Source organism: Pogoniulus pusillus, chromosome 7 (genome assembly GCF_015220805.1).
Source record: "Pogoniulus pusillus isolate bPogPus1 chromosome 7, bPogPus1.pri, whole genome shotgun sequence".
Classification (NCBI taxonomy): domain Eukaryota; kingdom Metazoa; phylum Chordata; class Aves; order Piciformes; family Lybiidae; genus Pogoniulus; species Pogoniulus pusillus.
Genome location: NC_087270.1, coordinates 41,415,527 through 41,441,945, shown reverse-complemented (window position 1 = coordinate 41,441,945; position 26,419 = coordinate 41,415,527). Strand labels below are relative to the sequence as shown.

Here is a 26,419-nt window from a genome sequence, read left to right as displayed (position 1 = left end):
AAGTGCCCCACACACCCACACCTTTAGTATGTCTTTCCTTCCCTCCTTTGCAATAGATCATAATTTCCCTTTAGCTCACAGCAAGTTGCTGTCCTCCCTGGCTGTAGTATAGCAAAGTAATAACACCAAAAATCACTGTGGGTAGAGGTTGCAGCCAATAAATCATTTCCAAGTTGTCTTAAGCAAGCTTTTCTCTCTCCATTCCCTGTTCAACTGATTGTTGTTCACAGTCTACAGTCCAAATTTTCCCACTACTGTCCCTTTTTTGTTGGTGAAGATGGAAATGGGGAGTAGCATCTCCAAAGCCAGGTATTCATGGCAGAATGAGAGAAGGAAGAATCAAGGCTTTGTGTCCTATTGCCTTACAGTATTTTTAAGTGTGTGTTCTGTCAGTGAGAGCTCATGGTCTCAGAGGAGAAAGTTTAAAAGACTCTTAGGGCAAAGAGACCTGTCTGAGCAATCAGTTTTCAGCTGGTTTGGGAAGGCCTATGGCTTGAGCTGGCAACCTTGGGCACAGTGATGTTATCCAGCCTGCTTTGCCCAAGCTCTCATTTCTTCCATCTACAGATTCAGCCTCCATGTCTTCTCTCATGCTTCCAGGTCTTCTCTCGTGCTTCCAGGTCTTGATGTCAGCTTCTGCTGCATATGTCCCACTTCATGATCTGCCTCCTTCTATGTCTTCTCTCAAACTGTTCTTTTTCTGCCTACTGTTTTCCTTCTGAAGAGTGACTTTTGGACTTCTAATTCACTTCATCGAAGCTCACTGTTACCTCTTCTTTCTTTAAGCCCAGCTGTACCTTGGGTGCTGTCTTCCAAGACTGATGTTCAGTCATAAAGTTATATATATACCTTTATATCCTTCCACATGAGTTTCTCACTTTCTACATTGGAATGGAACAAAGCTAGAAAAAGGTAGAGTCAGACTGAATGATAGGAAGGAGTTCTTCAGCTGAGGGTGGTGAGACCCTGGAATGCCTTGTGTGGGGAGGTGGTGGAAACCTCATCCCTGAAATCATAGAATCATAGAATCAACCAGGTTGGAAGAGACCTCCAAGCTCACCCAGCCCAACCTAGCACCCAGCCCTACCCAGTCAACCAGACCATGGCACTAAGTGCCTCATCCAGTCTTTTCTTTAACACCTCCAGGGATGGCAACTCCACCACCTCACTGGGCAGCCCATTCCAATGCCAATCACTCTCTCTGCCAACAACTTCCTCCTAACATCCAGCCTAGGCTTCCCCTGGCACAACTTGAGACTGTGTCCCCTTGTTCTATTGCTGGTTGCTTGGGAGAAGAGACCAACCCCCACCTGGCTACAGCCTCCCTTCAGGTAGCTGTAGACAGCCCTGAAGGTCTTTAAGGCCAGGCTGGATGAAGTTCTGGCCAGCCTGACCTAGTGTGAAGTGTCCCTGCCCATAGCAGGGGCATTGGATCTAAATGATCCTTGTGGTCCCTTCCAGCTCGGGCTGATTCTATGGTCTTTAACTACAGAGAGGCAGGATCCTGCTGCATCTCCTCTTCACTCTTACTCACCACACATTAATTAACTGGGTTTACAAGCACACAGTTTGTTTGTAGTGTTGACGAACTCTAAAGCTCTTTTACACCTCCTGACAGTTTACTGGCACTTTAAAGCTGAGGTAATGAGATCTCTTTGTACCACGAATGGAAGTTACATGAACTGCAAGGCTCAGATGCACAATCTGCTTAGTGTGACTGCACCAGTTACGCTGCACCTAACCTGTCAAGCTGTTGTAGCTACTTGTAAACCTTTAGTGTAAAAGGAAAGAAGATCTTTCAATTGCCATGAACAAAGCAAAAAGAAACAAGCAGTTTACATTCTCCCCCTCCCACCCCAAAAAGAAAATAACCTCACAAGAGGCAGAGTTAAAAACTCAACTCAATGGATTGCAACAACAGCAGCAGCAGTGATAATAATAAGGAAGGCAGAGGAAGTTTCATTTAAGTATGAGGAGGAATTTTTCCCTGTGAGAGTGACAGAGCCCTGGAACAGGCTGCCCAGGGGGGCTGTGGAGTTTCCATCTCTGGAGATATTCAAAACCTGCCTGGATGTGTTCCTGTGTGACCTGGTCTAGGTGATCCTGCTCTGGCAGGGGGGGTTGGACTGGATGAGCTTTTGAGGTCCCTTCCAGCCCTGACATGCTGTGATCATAATCATAATATCTAAATGAACAAACAAAACCAAAGCAAAACCCCAAAGCACCACTAAACAATCATCAGTAATACAATTTACTGCAGCATTACTGTGTCCAGTTCTGGCCTTTCCAGCTCAAGAGAGTGAGTTACTGGAGAGAGTTCAATGAAGGCTATAAAGATGCTGAGGGGACTGAAGTATCTCTCTGAGAAGGAAAGGCAGAGAGACCTGGAACTCTGGAAGCTGGAGGTGAGAAGACTGAGAGGGGATATTGTCAATGCTTATCACTATCTAAAGGGCAGGGATCTGGGCCTAGACTCTTACCAGTGGTGCCCAGCTTACAGGGCAAAGTGTAACAGACATGAACTGGAGCACAGGGGGTTCCATCTGAATGTAAGGAGGAGAAACTTCTTTCCCATGAGAGTGGCAAAGTCCTGGAACAGGCTGTCCAGAGAGGCTGTGGAGTCTCCTTCTCTGGAGAAATTCAAACCCCACCTAGATGTGATCCTGTGCAGCCTGATTTAGGTGACCTTACTTCAGCAGAGGCTTGGACAAAATGATGACCAGAGGTCACTTCTGACCCCTATCATTCTGTGATTTCAGGTGTCAGACTGCCTAAGGAACCCCTCTTCCTCTCCACTGCCATAATCCTTCTTTATTATTCCCTTCTACCTGCCCAAATTGTACTGCTTGCTCAGGTTCAGCTTGGTCTGTTTTCATCCTTCCACATGTCAGTAATGGTGATGCAGGCAGTGGAAATGGGTGCTTCAGAAACAGATTGCTGTGCTCCACAGGAGCCAGCAGTGTGCACTTCCAGCCCAGAAAGCCAAGCAGAGCCTCATCCAGGCTTTTTTGAAGACCTCCAGGGACGGTGCCTCCACCACCTCCCTGGGCAGCCCATTCCAATGCCAATCACTCTCTGTGAAGTGTTGAAGCCAAGCCTGGCTGGGGCACTTAGTGCCATGGTCTGGTTGATTGTTGAGGGCTGGGTGCTAGGTTAAGCTGGATGAGCTTGGAGCTCTCTGCCAACCTGCTTGATTCCCTGACTCGATGATTCTAGGCTTGAGCATTCCTGGTTTGCATTTTCTCCCTGTTAATTCCAGGCCTGGGTACATTCCCTGAGCATTTGCAAAACGTTTCTAACTTGTTTTGCAACAAGAGGAGCTTGGTGTTTTTCTCCCACTCTGCATCTTTGAGAGACAGAGATGTGTCTGCTCTGAAAGCGGGAGATGTCTTCCCACTCCTGCAGGACAAACTGCTGTGTGTGGGCAGCTCCTGGGGAGATGCAGACAGCTCTCTTGCTGTTTTCCCACTCAGACACTGCAGAAAGCTTTTTATTCATGCCCTGGGGTAAAATAGGAGGTTCTTCCTAATTTAGAACTGCTCATTAACCCTCAGAACACCCAAGAGTTCATCAGCCTTTTGACTGGAGCTTCAGAAGCCTCAGTGCTGGGTGCTCAGGATCACAGTGAGTATTTTAGATTGGATTTAAGTATAACTGTTCTGATGTCACAGAATCTCTTAGGTTGGCAAAGAGCTTTAAGATCATTGAGTCCAGCTCTTAGCCTAGTACTGCCAAGTGCACCACTAAGCTATGTCCCTCCACACCACATCTGCACTTCTTTCAAACCTCTGGAGGCTGCTGACTCCAGCACTTCCCTGGGCAGCCTCTTCCAGTGCCTGAAAAGCCATATGGTGATTTTTTATATCTAAAGCCTGGCCTAAGCCTTCCTTGGAGCAACCTGAGGCCATTGCTTTTTGTCCTGTAACTTGAGGGAAGAGAACATCCCCAGGGGGTATTAGAAATGCAACATCAAGCACAGGCATTACACCAACAATGGGCAGACTGAGACAGGAAATTTGGACCCTTTTTGGTTCCCTTACTCAGGTCTCGATGCATGAAGACATCATGTGCCTGCCCACTCGTGGCACTATCATGTACCTGGCTCTGGGCAGAGGTCACACATCATAGAATCAAGCAGGAAGAGAGCTCCAAGCTCATCCAGCCCAACCTAGCACCCAGCCCTGGCCAACCAACCAGACCATGGCACCAAGTGCCCCAGCCAGGCTTGGCTTCAACACCTCCAGGGACAGAGACTCCACCACCTCCCTGGGCAGCCCATTCCAATGCCAATCACTCTCTCTGACAACAACTTCCTCCTCACATCCAGCCTGAACCTGTCCTGACACAGCTTGAGGCTGTGTCTCCTTGTTCAGTTGCTGCTTGCCTGGCAGCAGAGCCCAACCCCACCTGGCTACAGCCTCCCTGCAGGCAGCTGCAGACAGCAATGAGCTCTGCCCTGAGCCTCCTCTGTTGCAGGCTGCACCCCCCCCAGCTCCCTCAGCCTCTTCTCACAGGGCTTGTGTCACAGGATCACAGAATATTAGGGATTGGGAGGGACCTCTGGAGATCTTCAAGCCCAAGTCCCCTGCCAGAGCAGGACCATAGAACCCAACACAGGTCGCACAGGAATGCATCCACACAGAGCTTGACAGTCTCCTGGGAAGTAGACTCCACAACCTCACATTCTCTCTGCTTCATGGAGACTCCTTGATGCACCAGGGCAGGGAACTGGGGTAATGCAGCAACAGAACAAGGGAGGTATATGGGGGAGGTTTAGGCTGGATGATAGGAGGAAGTTCTTGCCAGAGAGAGTGATTGGCATTGGAATGGGCTGCCTGGAGGTGTTCAAGAACAGACTGGCTGAGGCACTTAGTGCCATGGTCTGGTTGATTGTTGAGGGCTGGGTGCTAGGTTGGACTGGCTGAGCTTGAAAGTCTCTTCCAACCTGCTTGATTCTATGATTCTATATCCTCAAGCACCACATCCAAACAACTTTTAAACACATCCAGAGTTGATCTTTGAGTTCTCTTCCAGCCAGATGTCCTCTGTGATTCTGTTACATTCAAAGGTTTAGAAGAGGTAACTCCTTCATCTCTCAGAAAGCCTCCACAGTTGTAGTAACCCATGGACCACCCTCCTGTCAAAAATACCCACAAGCTGCTCTGTTAGAGATAGTCCCTCTGTGTATTACAATCTATATATACCAGTGTCCACCTCAGCCCACTTCTACATCATGTTTTCCACATCAAGATCAGCATTAAATGCAGATCAACTGATCTAAGCCTGAATCAAAGATCGTAGAAGCAGTTCAGTTAGAAAGAAGGGCAAGGTATGAAAGAGAGAGCAGCTTGCCCTGAACTCAGCTCACTGTTTCCTCCCTCCCATCTGCTAGGTCTTTAGAAGCTAGTGGTCATCTTGCATTTGTGACAAAGAAAGAGAAGGAAGAAGTCATTGTACATTAGTTACTCCATGGGAACTGCCTAAGTGCTGCCTTGTAGCCCCAGTGAACCAAGGGCATTCAAGGCAGCTTAGCCTTCTGTTCAAGAGCCATCTGCTTTTAATGCATCATGTTAGTGTCAGGGTCTTGAAAGGAAAAAAGCTGCCACAGAGAGCAAAAAACACCTTCTGCAACCACCACAAGGGATGAGTAGCATTTAAGGAGAACCATCCTAGGGAAGAGACCTCAGAAAGGGAGATTGAGTCCAGCATCAGTATGTCTGCAGAGGACACCAAGCTAGGAGCAGCTGTGGAGCTGTTGGAGGGTAGCAGAGCCCTGTAGAGGGACCTGGCCAGGCTGCATGGGTGGGCAGAGGCCAATGGGATGAGACTGAACAAGGCCAAGGGCAGGGTTCTGCACTTTGGCCACAACAACCCCAAGCAGCACTACAGGCTGGGGCCAGAGTGGCTGAGAGCATCCAGGCAGAGAGGGAGCTGGGGGTGCTGGGAGAGAGGAGCTGCAGAGGAGGCAGCAGTGCCCAGGTGGGCAGCAGAGCCAATGGCATCCTGGGCTGGCTCAGGAGCAGTGTGGGCAGCAGCACAAGGGAGGTTCTTCTGCCCCTGTGCTCAGCACTGCTCAGGCCACCCCTAGAGTGCTGTGTCCAGTTCTGGGCTCCTGCATTGCAGAGAGATGTTGAGGTGCTGGAAGGTGTTGAGAGCAGGGCAGCAAGGCTGGGGAGGGGCCTGGAGCAGAGCCCTGTGAGGAGAGGCTGAGAGAGCTGGGGGTGTGCAGCCTGCAGCAGAGGAGGCTCAGGGCAGAGCTCATTGCTCTCTGCAGCTTCCTGCAGGGAGACTGTAGCCAGGTGGGGTTGGGCTCTGCTGCCAGGCACCCAGCAAGAGAAGAAGGGGACAGAGTGTCAAGTTGTGGCAGGGCAGGTTTGGGCTGGATGTTGTTAGGAAGTTGCTGGCAGAGAGAGTGATTGGCATTGGAATGGGCTGCCCAGGGAGGTGGTGGAGTCACTGTGCCTGGAGGTGTTCAAGAAAAGCCTGGATGAGGCACTTGGTGCCATGATCTGGTTGACTGGACAAGGCTGGGTGCTAGGTTGGGCTGGCTGAGCTTGGAGCTCTCTTCCAATCTGGTTGATTCTATTCTATTCTATTCTATTCTAAGCTCCTGCTGTAAAGAGTGTGTGCCAAGCAGAGTAAAATGGCACCTATCAAAGGCATGAACATTTCAGGAAGGTAAGAAAGCACATCTTAGCTGTAGCAGATGTCTGCACCCTAGCTTGGATCCCCTTGATAGGGATTTTTTCCCCCTTGTATTTTTTCCCCTGGGAAGATTTCCTCCTTGCTATGTGAATAAAGCAGAACGAATTCTCTTGTGTTGTCTATGATCTCTTCATCTCAAACTCAGCACAGACACAGAACACTGCTTAATGGAGGAAAAGCAAGAAGCATTTGATTAGATGTTTGCTCTCCTGAGGAATGCAGAAGCTCTGCAGAGCTCACAATTATTTTGTGTTTTATTATTGATTAAAAGGAATTAAAATTAACAATTGGTTCAACTGGCAAAAAGCCTCTTTTTTTTTTTCTCTCCTGAGCTCTGAAAGAGCTTTAGTATGAGATGGTTTTGGTGCAGAAAAGCTGTGTATAGAAGTGCAGAACTGCCTCTATAATGTCATCTTGCATGGTCAGCATCAGGCACAGGGCCATTTTTGGCAGCAGGACCAACCATGACTTCAGAGGAGTGAAATGGTCACTGACAGCTCTGTTTTAACCATGCTGAACATAAATAGACAGTACTATAGAATGCTTTGGGTTGGAAGGGATCCATAAAGGCATCTAACCCAAGCCCCCTGCAGTGAGCAGGGACATTTTTAACTAGATTGGGTTGCACAGAACCTGACCCATAGAATCGGAATCATAGAATGCTTTTGGTTGGAAGGGACCTCAAAGATCACCCAGTTCCAACCCCCCCACTATAGGCAGGGACACCTCCAACTAGAACAGGTCACTCAAGGCCTCATCCAACCTGGCCCTGGACACTTCCAGGGAGGTTGTGGAGCACAGAAGCACAGAATGTGCTTTGATGACATTGGGTGCTTCTGTGCTTCACAGCCTCCCTGGGCATCCTGTGCCAGTGTCTCACCACCCTCCCTGGAAACCTTTCCTAACATTTAGTTTGAATCTACTCTTTGACATTTTAAATCCATTCCTCCTTCTCCTGTCATTACCAGACCTTGTCAGTAGTCCCTCCCCAGCCCTCCTGTAGCCCCCTTCAGATCCTGCAAGGCCACTCCAAGTTCTCCTCAAAGCCTTCTCCTCTCCAGGCTGCACAGCCCCAACTCTCTCAGCCTGTGCTCACAGCAGAGCTGCTGCAGCCCTCTCAGCATTTCATAGCCTCCTCTGGACTGGCTCCAACACTTTCATGTCCTGCTTGTGCTGGGGGCTCCAGAGCTGTGCCCGGGACTGCAGGTGGGGTCTGAGGAGAGCAGAGGCAAGGGGCAGAATCCCCTCCCTTGCTCTGTGCCCACACTGCTCTTCTGCAGCCCAGCACAGGGTTGTGTCTGGGCTGCACTCACACTGCAGGCTCCTGTGGAGCTTTTCATCAGCCCAGACTCCCAGGGCCTGTTCCTCAGGGCTGCTCTCAGCCATTCCCCACCCAGCCTGGAGCTGTGCTTGGGATTGCACCCACCCAGATGTAGGACCTTACACTTGGCCTTGTTGATGTCATGAGGTTGTCCAGGTCCCTTTCCAACCTGTCCAGGTCCCTCTGACTTTGAATGCTTCCAGGCATAGGGTGACTACCCCTTCTCTGGCCAATCTCTTCCAGTGCTTCATCAACCTCATTTCTTCCTTAGATGCAGTCTAAATCTTCCATCTTTTAGCTTCAAACTTTTAGTTTCTATCCCTTGCTCTACTACAATCCTACAATGTTAACCTCTCTGGAGAGCTTTTCTTTACCACAGTTTCCACAGGCTGGACAAAGTGAATGCAGCATGTTATTAAGTCTGAGCTGCAGTATCCTCTGCCTAGGTGGAGCTGCAGCATCCTCGCCTAGGTGGAGCTGCAGCATCCTCTGTCTAGGTGGAGCTGCAGCATCCTCTGTCTAGGTGGAGCTGTGTATGTTATTAATCAAAATGCCTATTTTCATGCCCCATGTCACCACAGTGTTCACACTAACAAAGTCTCAGCTAATGCATAGTCAAAGCACTGATTTTCTTTTGAGGTGTGTGCCCAATTCTGCTTCCTCCAACATAAGAGGGACATGGAGCTGCTGGAACAGGTCCAAAGAAGGGCCATAAAGATGACCAGAGGGCTGAGAGAGTTGGGGATGCTCAGTCTGTAGAAAAGAAGGTTCTGGAGGGACCTTATAACAGCCTTCCAGCACCTGAAGAGGGCTTACAAGAAAGCCAGGAAGGGAATTTCACAAGGGCTTTTTGTGATAGGATGAGACTCTGCTCATGTGTGAGACCACAGCTGGAGTACTGCATCCAGTTTTGGACAACAAGGACAAGGAACTGCTGGAGTGGGTCTAGATGAGGGCCGTGGAGATGATCAGAGGGATGGAGAATCTTCCCCATGGGGAGAGGCTGAGAGAATTGGGGCTGTTCAGTCTGGAGAAAAGAAGGCTCTAGAGGGACCTTACAGTGGCCTTCCAGTACTTGAAGGAGGCCTATGGGAAAGCTGTGAAGGGACTTTAGTCAAGGGCTTGTGCTGATAGGATGAGAGGGAATGGATTGAAGCCTGAGGAGGGCAGGTTTAGACTGGAGATTAGAAACAAATTCTTCACAGTGAGGGTGGTGAGACTCTGGAGCAGGTTGCCCAGGGAGGTCATGGATTCCTCCTTCCTGGAGGTGTTCAAGACCAGGCTGGAAGAGGCACTGAGCAAGGCGGACTGGTGGAAGGTGTCCCTGCCCATGGCAGAGGGATTGGAAGTGGATGATCTTCAAGCTGCCTTCTGCCCTAAGCCATTCTGTGACTCTATGAATCAGCTGGGGACACACACAATGGTTTAACAACCTGACCTACAGGAGAGATCTACAAAATGCAACAGGATGGGAGAAGTCTCTCAATTGTCTCCACCCATGACAATAAGAATGTTGAGATCACAGAATGAGGCTGCCACAAAGAGTAGGAGTCCTCAGCATCTGCTGCCGTCTCTGGTCCAGCTTCCCTGGGAAGGACAAAGGCGCAAGAGCAGCCAAGGCCACGGTGCTAAAGTTCTCTCCTGGAGCTTGTCAGGAATGTTTCTCGGGGAATAAAGTATGAATGGAGCTGGAGACAGTGATAAATTTCCCTTCTGCACAATCAATACAATGCTCTCAGCTCCGCTCCGGCCCCTGCCGCAGATGCAAGAGCCGTAATTACCTTGTCAGGCAGTGGAGCTGCCCCGGCTGACGGAGCCCCCCTGCACACCCACCCGTGATTGACAGGCACTTTATGGGTGGCATGCTCTGACTGGCAGGGGACCTGGCTAAAGCCAAAGGCAACGCTGAAATTTCCCAGCCCGCTACAACCGCCGGAGCAAAGGAGTGCTGCTCCCAGGGGAGCTGTGGGAAACCCTTGCTCCTGTTAACATATCAAAGCCAGGAGCTGACAGCGCTTCCTGAACCAGCTGAACCCAGCCAGGGCTGCCCAACGCTCCCCAGGACCTGCCAGGCTGAAGGAGAGGAGACATTCAAATGTGCTCACTGCTATCTTCATCGAGACAGCTGAGGACTGGGAAGCCTGCTCACTTCATGCAGAGGCCAATGGGATGAGACTGAACAAGGCCAAGGGCAGGGTTCTGCACTTTGGCCACAGCAACCCCAAGCAGCACTACAGGCTGGGGACAGAGTGGCTGAGAGCAGCCAGGAGGAAAGGGACCTGGGGGTACTGATACATAGTAAGCTGAAGATGAGCCAGCAGTGTGCCCAGGTAGCCAAGAGAGCCAATGGCATCCTGGCCTGCATCAGGAGCAGTGTGGGCAGCAGGACAAGGGAGGTTCTTCTGCCCCTGTGCTCAGCACTGCTCAGGCCACACCTTGAGTGCTGTGTCCAGTTCTGGGCCACTCAGTTCAAGAAAGATGTTGAGGTGCTGGAGCATGATCTTGGAGGTCTCTTCCAACCTGGTTGATTCTATGCTATGGTTTTGAGCTCAGATAGCATCTATATGTGTCCATATAAAGGTATAGTGCTCAGCATGGCAGCCTCCTGCAGCCACTGGGGAAAGAGGCTGTCATGCCCAGCAGTTTGTTCTGTGCCACAGGCCAGACTGGAGACAGGGCAGTGCATTTCTGCTTCCAATAAGCAATACAAACCCAGCACCAAAACACACTCCTTTGGTCCTGTTTTCTAGCAGGCTTCCACTGCTCGGATCCTAAACTGCAGATTACAGGATTTGGAGCCCCAGCCATGCACTGAGACTGCTTCAGAACTTCTAAGTGACTTAGTAGCTGGTCTGTGTTTCTTCTGCTCTTATGGTGAGGGTGACAGAGCACTGGAGCAGCCTGCCCCGAGAGACTGTGGGGTCTCCTTTGCTGGAGGCTTTCAAAATGGCATCTTGGGCTGGCTCAGGAGCAGTGTGGGCAGCAGGACAAGGGAGGTTCTTCTGCCCCTCTGCTCAGCACTGCTCAGGCCACCCCTGGAATGCTGTGTCCAGTTTTGGGCTGCTCCATTCAAGAGAGATGTTGAGGTGCTGGAACATGTCCAGAGAAGGGCAACAGAGTCTGAAGTTGTGGCAGGGGAGGTCTAGGCTGGATGTTAGGAGGAAGTTCCTGACAGGGAGAGTGATTTGCATTGGAATGGGCTGCCCAGGGAGGTGGTGGAGTCTCTGTGCCTGCAGGTGTTGAAGCCAAGCCTGGCTGGGACACTTAGTGCCATGGTCTGGTTGCTTGTCTAGGGCTGGGTGCTAGGTTGGACTGGCTGAGCTAGGAGGTCTCTTCCAACCTGATTGAGTCTATGATTCTACCTTCCAAAACCCCTTTTATACCTTCCAAAATAGATCTGCATCTAAATTCTTTTATGCCTCAGTATCTGCAAACCTACAGACATTTTTCTGCACTTTAGGTCCCTTGTCTCTTTCACTTGGTAAGAATGGAGAGCTCTGATCCTGCAGGGCTTCCTTTAAGAGAAAGGTCCAGCAGTTAGAGCAGAGGACTGGGCATCTGGATTGGAAATTCTTGGCACTGGCACAGTTTTTCTGCATAGCTTTGGGCTTGCCATTTGCCACAACAACTTGTGCTGAGCAGGTACAGCTGTGTCTACCACCAGGAGAAAAGAGAGCTGCTAGTTGTGCCCCCAGTGCTAGAGGCAGACCACTGGCATTGGGGTACCAGCACAGCATGGAGAGGTGGAGGAGAGGAAAAACCTGGCAAGAGCACTTTGCTTGTGCTTTGAGAAGTATCATCCCCAATCCACCTGGCACAGGCCACTAAATGCAGCATGCTTGGCACTGGCTTCACCACGGGACATACTTGGCAGATTATCCTCTCTGAAAACTCCAAGACCCATACTCTTTGAGGAAGAAACTTCCCAGTTGTTGTGGAGAAAGATGAGGGGAGAAGAATACCCCATCCTGATAGCAAAACAAACTCAAGTGATTCACAACAGGGACCTGAAGTCCTCTTTCCAAGGGATGGAGACATCCATTTGTGGACAGACATGCACAAAGTCAAATGTCTTCTAGGCACTTAAATGACTGCCAGAGTTTCACACCTACTTGATACCATGTGTCTTTTTCTTTGGCTTTCAGAATGACTGTGTGCAGCTCTGCAGACCCCAACACAAGAGGGACATGGAACTGTTGGAGCCAGTCCAGAGGAGGTCACCAAGATGCTGAGAGGGCTGCAGCAGCTCTGCTGTGAGGACAGGTGAACAGAGTTGTGGCTCTGCAGCCTGGAGAAGAGAAGGCTTCCAGGAGACCTTGGAGTGGCCTTGTAGTATCTGAAGGGGGCTACAGGAGGGCTGGGGAGGGACTATTGACAAGGTCTTGTAATGGCAGGACAAAGAGGAATGCGTTTGAACTGGCAGAGGGGAGATTGAAACTGGATGTTAGGAAAAGTTGTTTGCAGTGAGGGTGGTGAGACACTGGCACAGGTTGCCCAGGGAGGTTGTGGAGCACAGAAGCACCCAATGTGATCAAAGATCACCTCCCTGGAGGTGTTCAGGACCAGGCTGGATGAGACCTTGAGTGACCTGCTCTAGTGGGATGTGTCCCTGCCTATGGCAGGGGATTGGAACTGGCTTTGAGGTCCCTTCCAACCTAAACCAATCTATGATTCTATGACTCAGCTCCCACTGTGGAAGGTTTTATGAACATACAGCACTGAGCTTTCATGCATAAGATACTGCAGGCATAGGAGTTTGATGGTGAATGCAAAGATGTAAAGTTCTGATCCCCAAAAAACTGATTTCAACTCATTCTTAACTACAATTAGAAGTTTAAGATGAAAGTTGTTTTAATTTCTCTTTTTCCCTCCACAAATACTTTTTGCTTTTAATTTGTGCTTTAGCTTTTGAAGAGCAGCAAAATCTCTACTCACCATGCATGGAAAGAGTTCCATTCCTCACTGCTAGGAACTTGACCCCATAGGGAACCAACGGTGGAGAATGGAGGCTTCCATAGAGATAGATGTGTGCTCTGTGACTGAAAGGGGCTTCAGGGGATCCCACCTGCAGCTCTCCTCCAGCAGATATCAGAATGTAATGAGCATGGAGTTCTACAGGTCCTGGACCAGTGAACAAGAGTTTTCCACCTAAAGACAACAAAAGAGCGAAACACAACCATAGATCTCATAGCCAGACACTATCTCATGGTCAAAGGAGCTGTAAGAGATGGGTGAGCAAATGGGTTTGCGGTAAAACCACAAGGTCAAGAGTCAAACATTGTTGCACCATGCAAAACAACCATCATGTCCAATACTGTCCCTGTGGAGCACACAGTCTCAAGTTGTGCCAGGGGAGGTCTAGGCTGGATGTTAGGAGGAAGTTGTTGTCAGAGAGAGTGATTGGCATTGGAATGGGCTGCCCAGGGAGGTGGTGGAGTCTCTGTCCCTGGAGGTGTTGAAGCCAAGCCTGGCTGGGGCACTTAGTGCCATGGTCTGCTTGACTGGCTAGGGCTGGGTGCTAGGTTGGAGTGGTTGAGCTTGGAAGGCTCTTCCAACCTGCTTGATTCTATGACTCTATGGATTTATCAGCTGTTTATAGACCTTATTAATTCAGCCTGGTTTTCCAGTTCTCCCACAGACTGGTGGAGTTGCTGGAGACCTGCAAGCTCATCTAGCCTAGACCTGCCCTGGCACAGCTTCAGACTGTGTCCCCTTGTTCTGTTGCTGCTTGCCTGGCAGCAGAGCCCAACCCCACCTGGCTGCAGCCTCCCTGCAGGCAGCTGCAGACAGCAATGAGCTCTGCCCTGAGCCTCCTCTGCTGCAAGCTGCACACCCCCAGCTCCCTCAGCCTCTCCTCACAGGGCTCTGCTCCAGGCCCCTCCCCAGCCTTGCTGCCCTTCTCTGGGCACATTCCAGTATCTCAATGTCTCTCTTGAATTGAGGAGCCCAGAACTGGACACAGCACCTCCCATTCATGAAGAAATGCTTCCACAGCCCTCTGTAATTTCCTGGGTGCTCTGAAATTGCTTCTCAGCCACAGAATTCCTCTACCAGTACTTAGAGTGCCCCTGACTGCAACTGTTGATTTGTGTATTCCTTATTTAACATCTTAATTACAACTCTCTTCAGTAATAAATGGACTGCTGGTCCATCTTCCTCTTATGCTATAATATACCATCCTGCTCCTTTGCTTGCTGGATGCAGAGCTCTTTAATAAACACATTTGCCTTATAGCATCAGAGTGTTCATAATTCTATCACTGCAGCCTAGAAATGGAACTATAAATCACTGCAGTATTTATTATTTTATTCCCAACACAAACCAAAATACATCTCCCCCAAGGTCTTTATTGACTTCCTATGCTCTGTTCCCATTAAAAGATTGTCATTTTTTGTTTCCTCTTCACACAGTCTTTAATGAGTACTTTAATTGCTACCACTCTGTACCACAGAGCCAGGGAGGCTGGCAGCCAAAGCTGTTTGATTGCACAGTCACAGCTCTTCCCAGAACAGCATTCCCAAAACTTTTCCCAAGTTTTAGCTGCATTATATCCAGGCTGGAAATGCTGAATTCCTCAGACAAAGCCTTCTGTCCCCTCCCCTTGAGGTGACAGGGATGGAGAAGGAATGCTGGGCTGGGATTCCTGAGTTGTTTTCTTTCTGAGCTATTCCAGCGCACCCCAAGGCAGCCATGGGAAGTCTCTTGTTTCCCATACGGCTCTGAGATTTGTCTCCCCCTGCCCTGCCCCCAGAGGGACTGCTGTAAATGGGTAGCACATGTTTGTTTCTCCTCTACGAGCAGTGCTGGGCACAATGGAGCCTGTAACAGAGCTGTGCTCTGCTCCCCATGCTACCCCTGACTCGCAGCGGGGGGCTGGGAAGGAGAGAGCTGCACTTGACATGAAGTCCCTCTTCTGCACAAGCCACCAAGGCTTACTGCTTTTGGGGTGGCTGTTAGCACCAGCTCTGCACTGTCTCTCTCCAAGAGTTCCCTTGACAAGGTGGCTTTGATAAGTGAGGAAGAGCTCACTCATATAGCTCCTAAAACCCAAGTAATTCTACCTTCTTAATCAAAGAATGAGGAAATGGTTTGGGTTGGAAGGGACCTTAAAGATCATCTAGTGCCAGCTCTCCTGCCATGGGCAGGGATATCTGCCACTAGCCCAGATTGCTCAAGGCCTCATCCAACAGCTTGAACAGCTCCAGAGAGGGGACACTCACCACCTCCCTGAGCAACCTGTCGCAGTGTCTCAGCACCTCCACCCCAAAAAAGGATTTTAAAATGTGAAGACTTCTCCCATCCTGTTGCATTTTGTAGATCTCTCCTGTAGGTCAGGTTGTTAAACCATTGTGTGTCCCCAGCTGATTCATAGAGTCACAGAATGGCTTAGGGCAGAAGGCAGCTTGAAGATCATCCACTTCCAATCCCTCTGCCATGGGCAGGGACACCTTCCACCAGTCCACCTTGCTCAGTGCCTCGTCCAGCCTGGTCTTGAACACCTCCAGGAAGGGGGAATCCATGACCTCCCTGGGCAACCTGCTCCAGAGTCTCACCACCCTCACTGTGAAGAATTTGTTTCTAATCTCCAGTCTAAACCTGCCCTCCTCAGGCTTCAATCCATTCCCTCTCATCCTATCAGCACAAGCCCTTGACTAAAGTCCCTTCACAGCTTTCCCATAGGCCTCCTTCAAGTACTGGAAGGCCACTGTAAGGTCCCTCTAGAGCCTTCTTTTCTCCAGACTGAACAGCCCCAATTCTCTCAGCCTCTCCCCATGGGGAAGATTCTCCATCCCTCTGATCATCTCCACGGCCCTCATCTAGACCCACTCCAGCAGTTCCTTGTCCTTGTTGTCCAAAACTGGATGCAGTACTCCAGCTGTGGTCTCACACATAAGCAGAGTCTTACATGTGAGCTTCACCCAGAACAAAGCTAAAATGCACTCAGCCTCCAGCAGAAAAGAAAATGTAAGAAGAAAAGTTCATCTTGTGACAACAGAAGAGCAGCATCAGGCAGAAGAAGAGCAAGCACTGGCAGGCATTCATTTAACCCTTCAGCAAGTCTAAGCAAGTCTTAATGGGATGAGACTGAACAAGGCCAAGTGCAGGGTTCTGCACTTTGGCCACAACAACCCCAAGCAGCACTACAGGCTGGGGCCAGAGTGGCTGAGAGCAGCCAGGCAGAGAGGGAGCTGGGGGTGCTGGCAGAGAGGAGCTGCAGAGGAGGCAGCAGTGCCCAGGTGGGCAGCAGAGCCAATGGCATCCTGGGCTGGCTCAGGAGCAGTGTGGGCAGCAGGACAAGGGAGGTTCTTGTGCCCCTGTGCTCAGCACTGCTCAGGCCACACCTGGAGTGCTGTGTCCAGTTCTGGGCTCCTCCATTCAAGAGAGATGTTGAGGTGCTGGAAGGTGTTTGGAGAAGGGCAGCAAGGCTGGGGAGGGGCCTGGAGCAGAGCCCTGTGAGGAGAGGCTGAGGGAGCTGGGGGTGTGCAGGCTGCAGCAGAGGAGGCTCAGGGCAGAGCTCATTGCTGTCTGCAGCTGCCTGCAGGGAGGCTGTAGCCAGGTGGGGTTGGGCTCTGCTGCCAGGCAGCCAGCAACAGAACAAGGGGACACAGCCTCAAGCTGTGGCAGGGGAGGTTCAGGCTGGATGTTGTTAGGAAGTTGTTGTCAGAGAGAGTGATTGGCATTGGAATGGGCTGCCCAGGGAGGTGGTGGAGTCTCTGTGGCTGGAGGTGTTGAAGCCAAGCCTGGCTGGGGCACTTAGTGCCATGGTCTGGTTGATTGTTGAGGGCTGGGTGCTAGGTTGGGCTGGCTGAGCTTGGAGGTCTCTTCCAACCTGGCTGATTCTCTGATTCTAAGTGCAAAACAACCTCTATCCAAGCTCCCAAGTACTTGCCTGTTGTCTCTCTCACCCACATCCCTCTGCCTCTGTGGTTTTCACTGGGTCAGAATAAATATACAGCCTCTGCTTTACAAGAAATAAAATAGAAGTTGTGCTTCCTTCTTTTATTGCATTTGACCTCTTCTCTGGAAGCAGGAGGCAAGGTGATTGCTCAACCAAACTTTTGGCTGTGACCCTCAAATTGTTTGTTATGGCTGCCCAGGGAAGCAAAGTCCTGCATGCGACCTCGAGAGTGGCTTCACAAAAATCAATCAACTACTGTTGTGATGGCCTCCACACCAAGCAAAATAAACACAATTAAACCCATAATCACTTCTGTACAGCAATGTACACATCCGAGGGGTCTCTGTAGGTGGAGTGGCAGAGAGGGAGGGGGAGAAATATGTCGAGGCTATTTGATACTTTGTGAGAACATCAGAAGCTCCATTCTTCTCAATTAACCCAGCAATTAGCCTCCACCTCTCTGCCTGCAAAAGAAATCTTTCTTTATCTGGCTCTAGAAAGCAAAGAAGTAGAGAGACAGACAGAAAGAAAAGAGGAAAGAGGGAAACCTCTAGGCAACTCAATCTGTCCCACAGGAGGGTACAAAAGGAGCATAGACTGAAGGAAATAAAGAAGAATAATAAGAGAAACTTGATAATAAAGTAGGGATTATGAATAACTACAGCACCACAATGCCATGGGCAGCAGTGCTTTTGGAAGAAGATTTATCTAACTGAAGTTAGAAGCAGTGTGGGCAGCAGGACAAGGGAGGTTCTTCTGCCCCTCTGCTCAGCACTGCTCAGGCCACACCTGGAGTGCTGTGTCCAGTTCTGGGCTCCTCAATTCAAGAGAGATGTTGAGGTGCTGGAAGGTGTCCAGAGAGGGTGATGAAGCTGGGGAGGGTCCTGGAGCACAGCCCTGTGAGGAGAGGCTGAGGGAGCTGGGGGTGTGCAGCCTGCAGCAGAGGAGGCTCAGGGCAGAGCTCATTGCTGTCTGCAGCTGCCTGCAGGGAGGCTGTAGCCAGGTGGGGTTGGGCTCTGCTGCCAGGCAAGCAGCAAGAGAAGAAGGGGATAGAGTGTCAAGTTGTGCCTGGGCAGGTCTAGGCTGGATGTTGTTAGGAAGTTGCTGGCAGAGAGAGTGATTGGCATTGGAATGGGCTGCCCAGGGAGGTGGTGGAGTCTCTGTGCCTGCAGGTGTTGAAGCCAAGCCTGGCTGGGGCACTTAGTGCCATGGTGTGGTTGGTTGGACAGGTCTGGGTGTTAGGTTGGACTGGCTGAGCTTGGAGGTCTCTTCCAGCCTGGCTGATTCTACGATTGTAAGAGAATTCACAGGTTGAAAGGCCATCTCCTCTTCTGGACTCTGAGGGAAGCTCTGCTCCAGCTGTGCTGTGGGTATGCCTCAGCCATGAATGACAAATTCCCACAGCCCTTTACCAGTTCCCCACTTTTGGTGCTTCACATGCCAAAGCCACAGAACCAGCCTTGAGACAGGCTTAGGCTCAGATGTCATATTCCTGGCAAGCACCCCTGAACTGCAAAAAGCAGGAGGCAACTGCAATATCCTCACAGTAACAACTGATCTTGTGCAAGGCTGCAGTGTGCTGGCAGCCCACTTGTTCACTCTCTGGCTCCAAGGATGTGTTTTGGTGGCAAAAGCAGCCAGCTGTGTACAGAAAGGGAACACAGAGTCTATGAGCTTTCTGTAAGAACCATCAATTATGCCATGGATGTGCCACCTGCACTCCAGTCACATACTCACATCACATCCACATGAGCCCCAAGTTGATTGCAGGCTGAACTACAGCCAAGCAAGGCACAAAGGAGGGGGAAAAGTCTGTTATATTGATCCCATCCCAATGGTTCCATGAGGCAAGAGTGCAAAAGTTATTCTCTGCCTTCCTAAATATGTTCTTCCATGTTCATATTACACAGGTGCAGGCCCCAGGCTAGCTCTGATTTCAGATCCTTGTGTATTTCCACCAGGATACCACTGACATGCTAGGAAGTTGAGTTTGTATTGCAGCATTTTGTTGGACAGAGGCCTTAATCTGTCCCTGGGCAAGGAACTGGCAGCTGCTTGAGCACTCCTAGAGTCCTCCCAGACAGAAATCATCTCCCAAGCCCAACAAGGCTGTGTTTCCTGGCTTACTGTGCTCACCTGCCATCTGTTCAGATGGCACAGGCTCCCTGCTAAGCTGGGCAGGCTCCTCCCTTACAGCACAGGAGACAGTATAAGGTGATGCAGATGAGAAGCTCAGAAGATGCCACCGTAACTACATCTCCTTCATAAAAGTCCTTCTGCTTCTTCAGCTCTTAGGTAGCCTCTGAAATACTTAGCAATTCTTTTGATGCACTTGGAAGAGAAGATGTGTGGGGGAGATGTGTGGACACCCCTCAATGGCTCCCAGCGCATATCACTTCATCCAAGATCTAGCAAATGAAGCTTTCAGGTGACAGTTGTGAAGGCATCAGGGTAGACACCACAAAGGGATGAAAAAAATAGGTCCTTGGGCTATTTCAAGCTCTCCCACAGCAGATATGCACTAATTGCTTCAGCCTCATCAAAAGAGAGGTGCGCTGGGGAAGGGACAAGAGGACTGTTTCAGAATCATAGAATCAAGCAGGTTGGAAGACACCTCCAAGCTCACACACTCCAACCTAGCACCCAGCCCTGGCCAATCAACCAGACCATGGCACTAAGTGCCCCAGCCAGGCTTGGCTTCAACACCTCCCGGCACAGACTCCACCACCTCCCTGGGCAGCCCATTCCAATGCCAATCACTCTCTCTGACAACAACTTCCTCCTAACATCCAGGTTGGACTAAGTGATTCTTTAAAGGTCCTTTCTAACCCAGACCATTCTATAATTCCATGATTCTTTCATTATGTTTTTCCCCCATGTTGGGACTTTAAAGCTCTGATGATGTAGGTGCTGCAGACATGGTACAGCCCACGGGAACAAAGGTGAGGAAACATCACACAGCAATGGGGAGAAACAGGGTTGACTTTCCTGCTTTTTTAACCTCAATAAAAAAATACATTGGACAAAATCTGCCATGAGCTGGCACTGTTTGTGCATCCCATGTTCCTTCTTGAAGTAAAAACATGCTTATTGCAAGACTGCCAGGATGCTTCTACAGTATTTTAATTGTAATGTCTCTGCCTGAGTGAAACAGGAAAATATGAACTAGGAAATGCCTTCAAAAACAAAAGCAAGGATCAGAATGGACAGCCCACATGGGCTGAGCAAAATGGCACAGCAAATGCCACAGCACAAGCACTTTCTGACCATGTCTGCTGATCACAGAATCATAGAATCGAGCAGGTTGGAAGAGAGCTCCAAACTCATCCAGTCCAACCTACCACCCAGCCCTGGCCAAGCAACCAGACCATGGCACTAAGTGCCCCAGCCAGGCTTGGCTTCAACACCTCCAGGCACACAGACTCCACCACCTCCCTGGGCAGCCCATTCCAATGCCAATCACTCTCTCTGACAACAACTTCCTAACAACATCCAGCCTAGACCTGCCCTGGCACAGCTTGAGGCTGTGTCCCCTTGTTCTGTTGCTGCTTGCCTGGCAGCAGAGCCCAACCCCACCTGGCTACAGCCTCCCTGCAGGCAGCTGCAGACAGCAATGAGCTCTGCCCTGAGCCTCCTCTGCTGCAGGCTGCACCCCCCCAGCTCCCTCAGCCTCTCCTCACAGGGCTCTGCTCCAGGCCCCTCCCCAGCCTTGCTGCCCTTCTCTTAACACCTTCCAGCACCTCAACATCTCTCTGCAATGGAGGAGCCCAGAACTGGACACAGCACTCAAATAGGAGTTTTTATATGTTGAAGTACCTGGCAAAAAATAATGTCATATCAAAAAGCTGTTGAAGATATTAGTTTTTCATTGTGATGATAATGGAAAACCTGCATTTGGCAATTATTTTAATCCAGCTTTGAATGATCACTCTATGAAGGAAAAAGAAAACCCTTCAGCTTTATCCCTACTTTGAGAACAACCACACATAAAAAGTTGAGCAGCTTTGTCACCCTTCTCTGGACAGGCAGGTTGGACTGGGTGAGCTTGCAGGTCTCTCCCAACCTGCTGATTCTATGATTCTGTGATTCTATGACTCTATGATATTAAGGCTTTTCTGTAATAAAGGCCACACAGTCCTCCTCCTCCTCACACTTGCAGGAATGGCCATCTCAAAACTGCCATTCCAAAGGTGGTTGGGGATCTTCAAGCTCACCCAGGCATACTGGCAGCATCACCCCAAAATTCACCCTTAAAGCTCTCCTGAAAGACTGGGTAGCTTTTTTTTCTGGTCTCCAGACCTCCCTAGGGCAGTAGGAATACACCAAAGGCACTAAGACATGTCTGAAGCATCAGCACAATGAATACAAAGGAGTTAGCCCAGTGCCAGCTCTATGCAAAGGCAATTTCCATCTGACCTGGGTTATCATCAATATTTCCATACTTGTGATATTGGGATTACAGAGCCAGCTGCAACCTGCTGAACATGCAGAGCTATCTCCAATCTGTCTATCTTGTATCTCTCCCCCAGTCAGCATTGTCTGAACACTTTCACAGGCTGGCTATTAAAATTTCCACTGCTGATAACCATGTCTTCATGATCTGCTTGTTGAGAAGGAGCTGGGAACTGCTGAGCCCTCATGGCAGCAAGCAGGATCCAGCTCTCTAATCTTATTTTTGAGGGTTTGGCCTCCACGTCTTCTGTCCAGCCAGCCTGGTTACTACCAAAACCATTGATCTATATATTTATATGACTATATCTTAATACAGCCAAAGTAGGGGCACATGAATCACAGCATCACAGAATGTTAGGGGTTGGAAAGGACCTCCACAGATATAGTCTAAGCCCTCTGTCATCTTGGGCAGGCTGCAGAAGAGTGTATCTGGGTGGGTTTTGAGAGTCTCCAGAGAAAGAGACTCCACAGACTCTCTGAGCAGCCTGCTCCAAGGCTCCATCACCCTCACCACAAAGAAGTGTGGAATCTCCAGTGTGCCAACTTGTACTTGCTGTTCCCTGTCCTATCACTGGTCACCACTGAAAAGAGCCTGGCACCTTCATCCTGACACCCACCCCTCAGATATTTGCAGGCATTCATAAGGTCCCCTCTCAGCCATCTCTTCTCAAGACCAAACAGCCCAAGAGAGCTGAAGCAGACATCTTTATAGTCTTTCAACAACTCCTACAGTGCTGAAATCATCCTAAGGTGGCAAGACAGGGGTACTATTTGAAACCCTCAACATGTCTTGAACCCAGGGCACCTCAAGAAATGTGCCAACACACATATGCTGGGGTTGCTGGGTACAGCACCAGAGAGTGAGCAGTACAGCCTTTCCACCCAGGAGTGGACTTGGTAGCATTAAGCCACTTTTTCACCCCTAAAGTCTGTTATATTTTCAGTGTGTGAGTGCACAGACAGCCTGATGCTGAGTTGTGAAAGCCACAACTACAGTTTAATCCCATTCTCCAGCACCAGCTAAGAAAAACTCTCCCACTGGCACATGAATGGGTTCTTCCATCTGAAGCACATCTCTACACTCACCTTACAGATTTGAGGCTTATTGTCACATCCATCTTGCAGCTGAGAACAAGCCCACAGACTTAGTAACTGCTGCTCCTATGACAAGAGGGATGTGGAGATGCTGGAGCATGCCCAGAGCAGGGCCAGGAGGATGCTCAGAGGCTGCAGCAGCTCTGCTGTGAGCACAGACTGAAAGAGTTGGGGCTGTGCAGGCTGCAGAAGAGACGGATATGAGGAGACCTTCTTGTGGCCTGCCAGCATCTGAAGGGGGATACAAAAAAGCTGGGGAGGGACTTTTGAGTGTGTCAGGGAGTGCCAGGAGTGGGGGGAATGGAGCAAAGCTGGAGGTGGGGAGAGTCAGAGTGGAGGTGAGGAGGAAGTTGTTGAGCAGGAGAGTGGTGAGAGGCTGGACTGGGTTGCCCAGGGAGGTGGTTGAGGCCCCATGGCTGGAGGTGTTTGAGGCCAGGCTGGCTGAGGCTGTGTGCAGCCTGCTCTAGGGTAGGGTGTCCCTGGGCATGGCAGGGATTTGGAAGTGGCTGCTCCTTGTGCTCCCTTCCAACCCTAACTGATTCTATGATTCTATGACTCTACTCTAATGGGATCACCTGGCTATGATTCATCTTAAGATGGGGATGTCTAATACCTAAGGTGAACAAGTCTTTGGTGGTCTATGTTTCCTTCCATCAATACAGGAGCCTAAACACCTCCTCCAAGCTGGATGAGTTAATGAAAGGTAAGGCTAGGAAAGATAAATCTCAGTCTCATATCAGAGTAGATCTCAGCATACCTTGACTCTAGATCTAACCAAGCCTAAGCACCTAGAAGTACCCCAGTAACAGAAGGTGGATGCAGCATGGAGGCTTCACCACAAATGAAGCTCAGATAAACAATTCCTGAGTAGGTTTCTGCTTCTAAAAATGCTTGGTCTTTACATTTGGCATAGAGTAATGCAGAAAAGAATAGCATCTGGAGTGCCTCACTGTTGCTTCCCTGACTGCACTACCTCTTAAACCAGGCTTCTTGGAAAACATGATCCAAGGGAGGAATTACTTAAATGCCATGTGAGCTGAAGCCATAAAGATACTGCTCCAGACTTCATTCAATTTAATCTGCCTTCTGTTTGCTTCATCAGTGCTGACTCACAGATCCACTGTGCCTTTGAGTAGACCCAAAATTCAAATGGTTTCCTGCTGTGATATTGTGCCCCAATACTTCACAGAGACAGCCCCAAAATCCTCATCCATATTTGCAGCTAAAAGAAATCTGGGGTACAAAGAGCTCTAACAGGAGTCCTGCATCAGGCAGATTCAGGATTTTCACTGGGGAAGAGAGGAGGAAGAAAATGGAACTAAAACTTTTCATATTTTTTTAGTACCTCAAATTTTCACCTTGTTTTGCTTGATTTTAAACCAGAAATTATATCTGGGCTAGGAATCCTTGAACACTTCTGAACCCAGACCGAGTAGACTAGACTAGTCTCCTTCTCTGGAGCCTCTCGAGGCCTGTCTGGATGTGTTCCTCTGTGATCTGTGCTAAATTGTGTGGTCCTGCTCTGGCAGGGGGGTTGGACTGGATGATCTCCTTGGGTCCCTTCCAACCCCTAACATCCTGTGAGCCTGTGAGTAAGGTCAACTTTTTATGTGTGGTTGTTCTCAAAGTAGGGATAAAGCTGAAGGGTTTTGTTTTATTCATAGAGTGATCATTCAAAGCTGGATTAAAATAATTGCCAAATGCAGGTTTTCCATTATCATCACAATGGAAAACTAATATCTTCAACAGCTTTTTGCTATGACATTATTTTTGCCAGGTACTTCAACATATAAAAACTCCTATTTGAGTGCTGTGTGCAGTTGTGGTCTCCTCCATTGCAGAGAGATGAGGTGCTGGAAGGTGTTTGGAGAAGGGCAGCAAGGCTGTGAGGGGCCTGGAGCAGAACCCTGTGAGGAGAGGCTGAGGGAGCTGGGGGTGTGCAGCCTGCAGCAGAGGAGGCTCAGGGCAGAGCTCATTGCTGCCTGCAGCTGCCTGCATGGAGGCTGTAGCCAGGTGGGGTTGGGCTCTGCTGCCGGGCAAGCAGCAACAGAAGAAAGGGACACAGCCTCAAGCTGTGCCAGGGCAGGTCTAGGCTGGATGTTGTTAGGAAGTTGTTGTCAGAGAGAGTGATTGGCATTGGAATGGGCTGCCCAGGGAGGTGGTGGAGTCTCTGTGGCTGGAGGTGTTGAAGCCAAGCCTGGCTGGGGCACTTAGTGCCATGGTCTGGTTGGTTGGCCAGGGCTGGGTGCTAGGTTGGGCTGGATGAGCTTGGAGGTCTCTTCCAGCCTGCTTGATTCTATGGTTCTATTTCCATTTTGGGGGGGCTACATTTCTGTAGAGATTTGCACAAAGGCTTCCCTTCGAGCACGCAACTCCACCAGAACAACTCATTCACTTAATCCCAAGCCCACACACAACAGTTTTCCTAACCAGGGCTTAGGGCTTAACTTCCAGAGGGATGTGTTCCTGGCACTGAATTCCAAGTAACCTCAATTCTTCCTTTGACATCCTCAGAGATGTGCCTCCTGGCACTTAATGCTCAATCTACCCCCAGGGTACAGGAATCCTCCAAACCTGGCATCTCCCCCCTGCACCCCTCAGAACTATGCTGAGCTGTTTAGTCTCGGCCAGCACTGATTGTTTCTTACATTCAGTAGCTGTGGTCTGTAATTCTGGCCCATCATTAATTTCGCCAAGGCTTTTGCAACAAGCTCGCCTGAAAGATGCCCAACAAACCCCAGCTGATTGCTGTCATCAGCATGGCCGTTAGCACCCAACGCCACTCATGAGAGCAGCCTTTGCTGTAGCTGCAGGAAAGAAAGTAAATAATAAAGTAAAATACAATAAATTAAAAAAAAAACAACCATCCACCAAGCTTCCCACTCCTGCTGTCCCTGCGCCTCGAACTGCAGAAACGATGCCTTCTGCACGCGTAGCCATTAAATGCTTCCCCTGCCCCTCTGTGCCATCCCCTGCTGCCCGCTGAGCGCAGGCTCAGCCTTGCCGCGCCGCTTCAGCAGCTGGGCAAGGGCAGGGGACACCATCGACGGGAAGAGCTGCAGCCCCGGGGGAAGAGGAGTGCTGGACACACAGCACACAGCACACACACAGAGCACACAGCACACACACACATATAGCGTGCGCACACACACACATAGCGCACACACAGCACACATAGAGCACACACACACACAGCACACACACAGCACACACACACAGCACACAGCACACACACAGAGCACACACACAGCACACATAGAGCACACACACCCAGAGAACACACACAGCACACACACACACAGCACACAGCACACACACACACACATAGCACGCACACACAGAGCGCACACACACACATAGTACACACACAGCACACACACATAGCGCACACACACAGAGCACACACACACACAGCGCACACACGCACAGCACACACACACAGCGCACACACACATAGCGCGCACACACACACAGCACACACACACAGCGCACACACACATAGCGCGCACACACACACAGCACACACACACAGCGCACACACACATAGCGCGCACACACACACAGCACACATAGCGCACACAGCACACACACACAGAGCACACACACACATAACACGCACACACACATAGCACGCACACACACACAGCACACATAGCGCACACAGCACACACACACAGAGCACACACACACATAACGCGCACACACACATAGTGCGCACACACACACAGCACACATAGCGCGCACACACACAGCACACACACACACAGCACACATAGCGCACACACACATAGCGCACACACACAGCGCACACACACATAGCGCACACACAGCGCACACACACAGCGCACACACAGCACACACACACAGCGCACACACACAGCACACACACACAGAGCACACACACACATAACGCGCGCACACACATAGCACGCACACACACACAGCAC

General features: G+C 50.1%; 1 protein-coding gene across 1 annotated transcript in view; it reads right to left on the bottom strand.

Moving 5' to 3' along the window:
* Window positions 1-26,419, bottom strand: part of PKHD1 (PKHD1 ciliary IPT domain containing fibrocystin/polyductin) — a 296,674-nt gene that overhangs the window by 170,780 nt on the left and 99,475 nt on the right. The window contains exon 37 of the mRNA XM_064146703.1: window positions 12,962-13,174. Coding sequence (XP_064002773.1) covers window positions 12,962-13,174 — 213 coding nt within the window. The remainder of the gene's footprint in view (window positions 1-12,961; window positions 13,175-26,419) is intronic.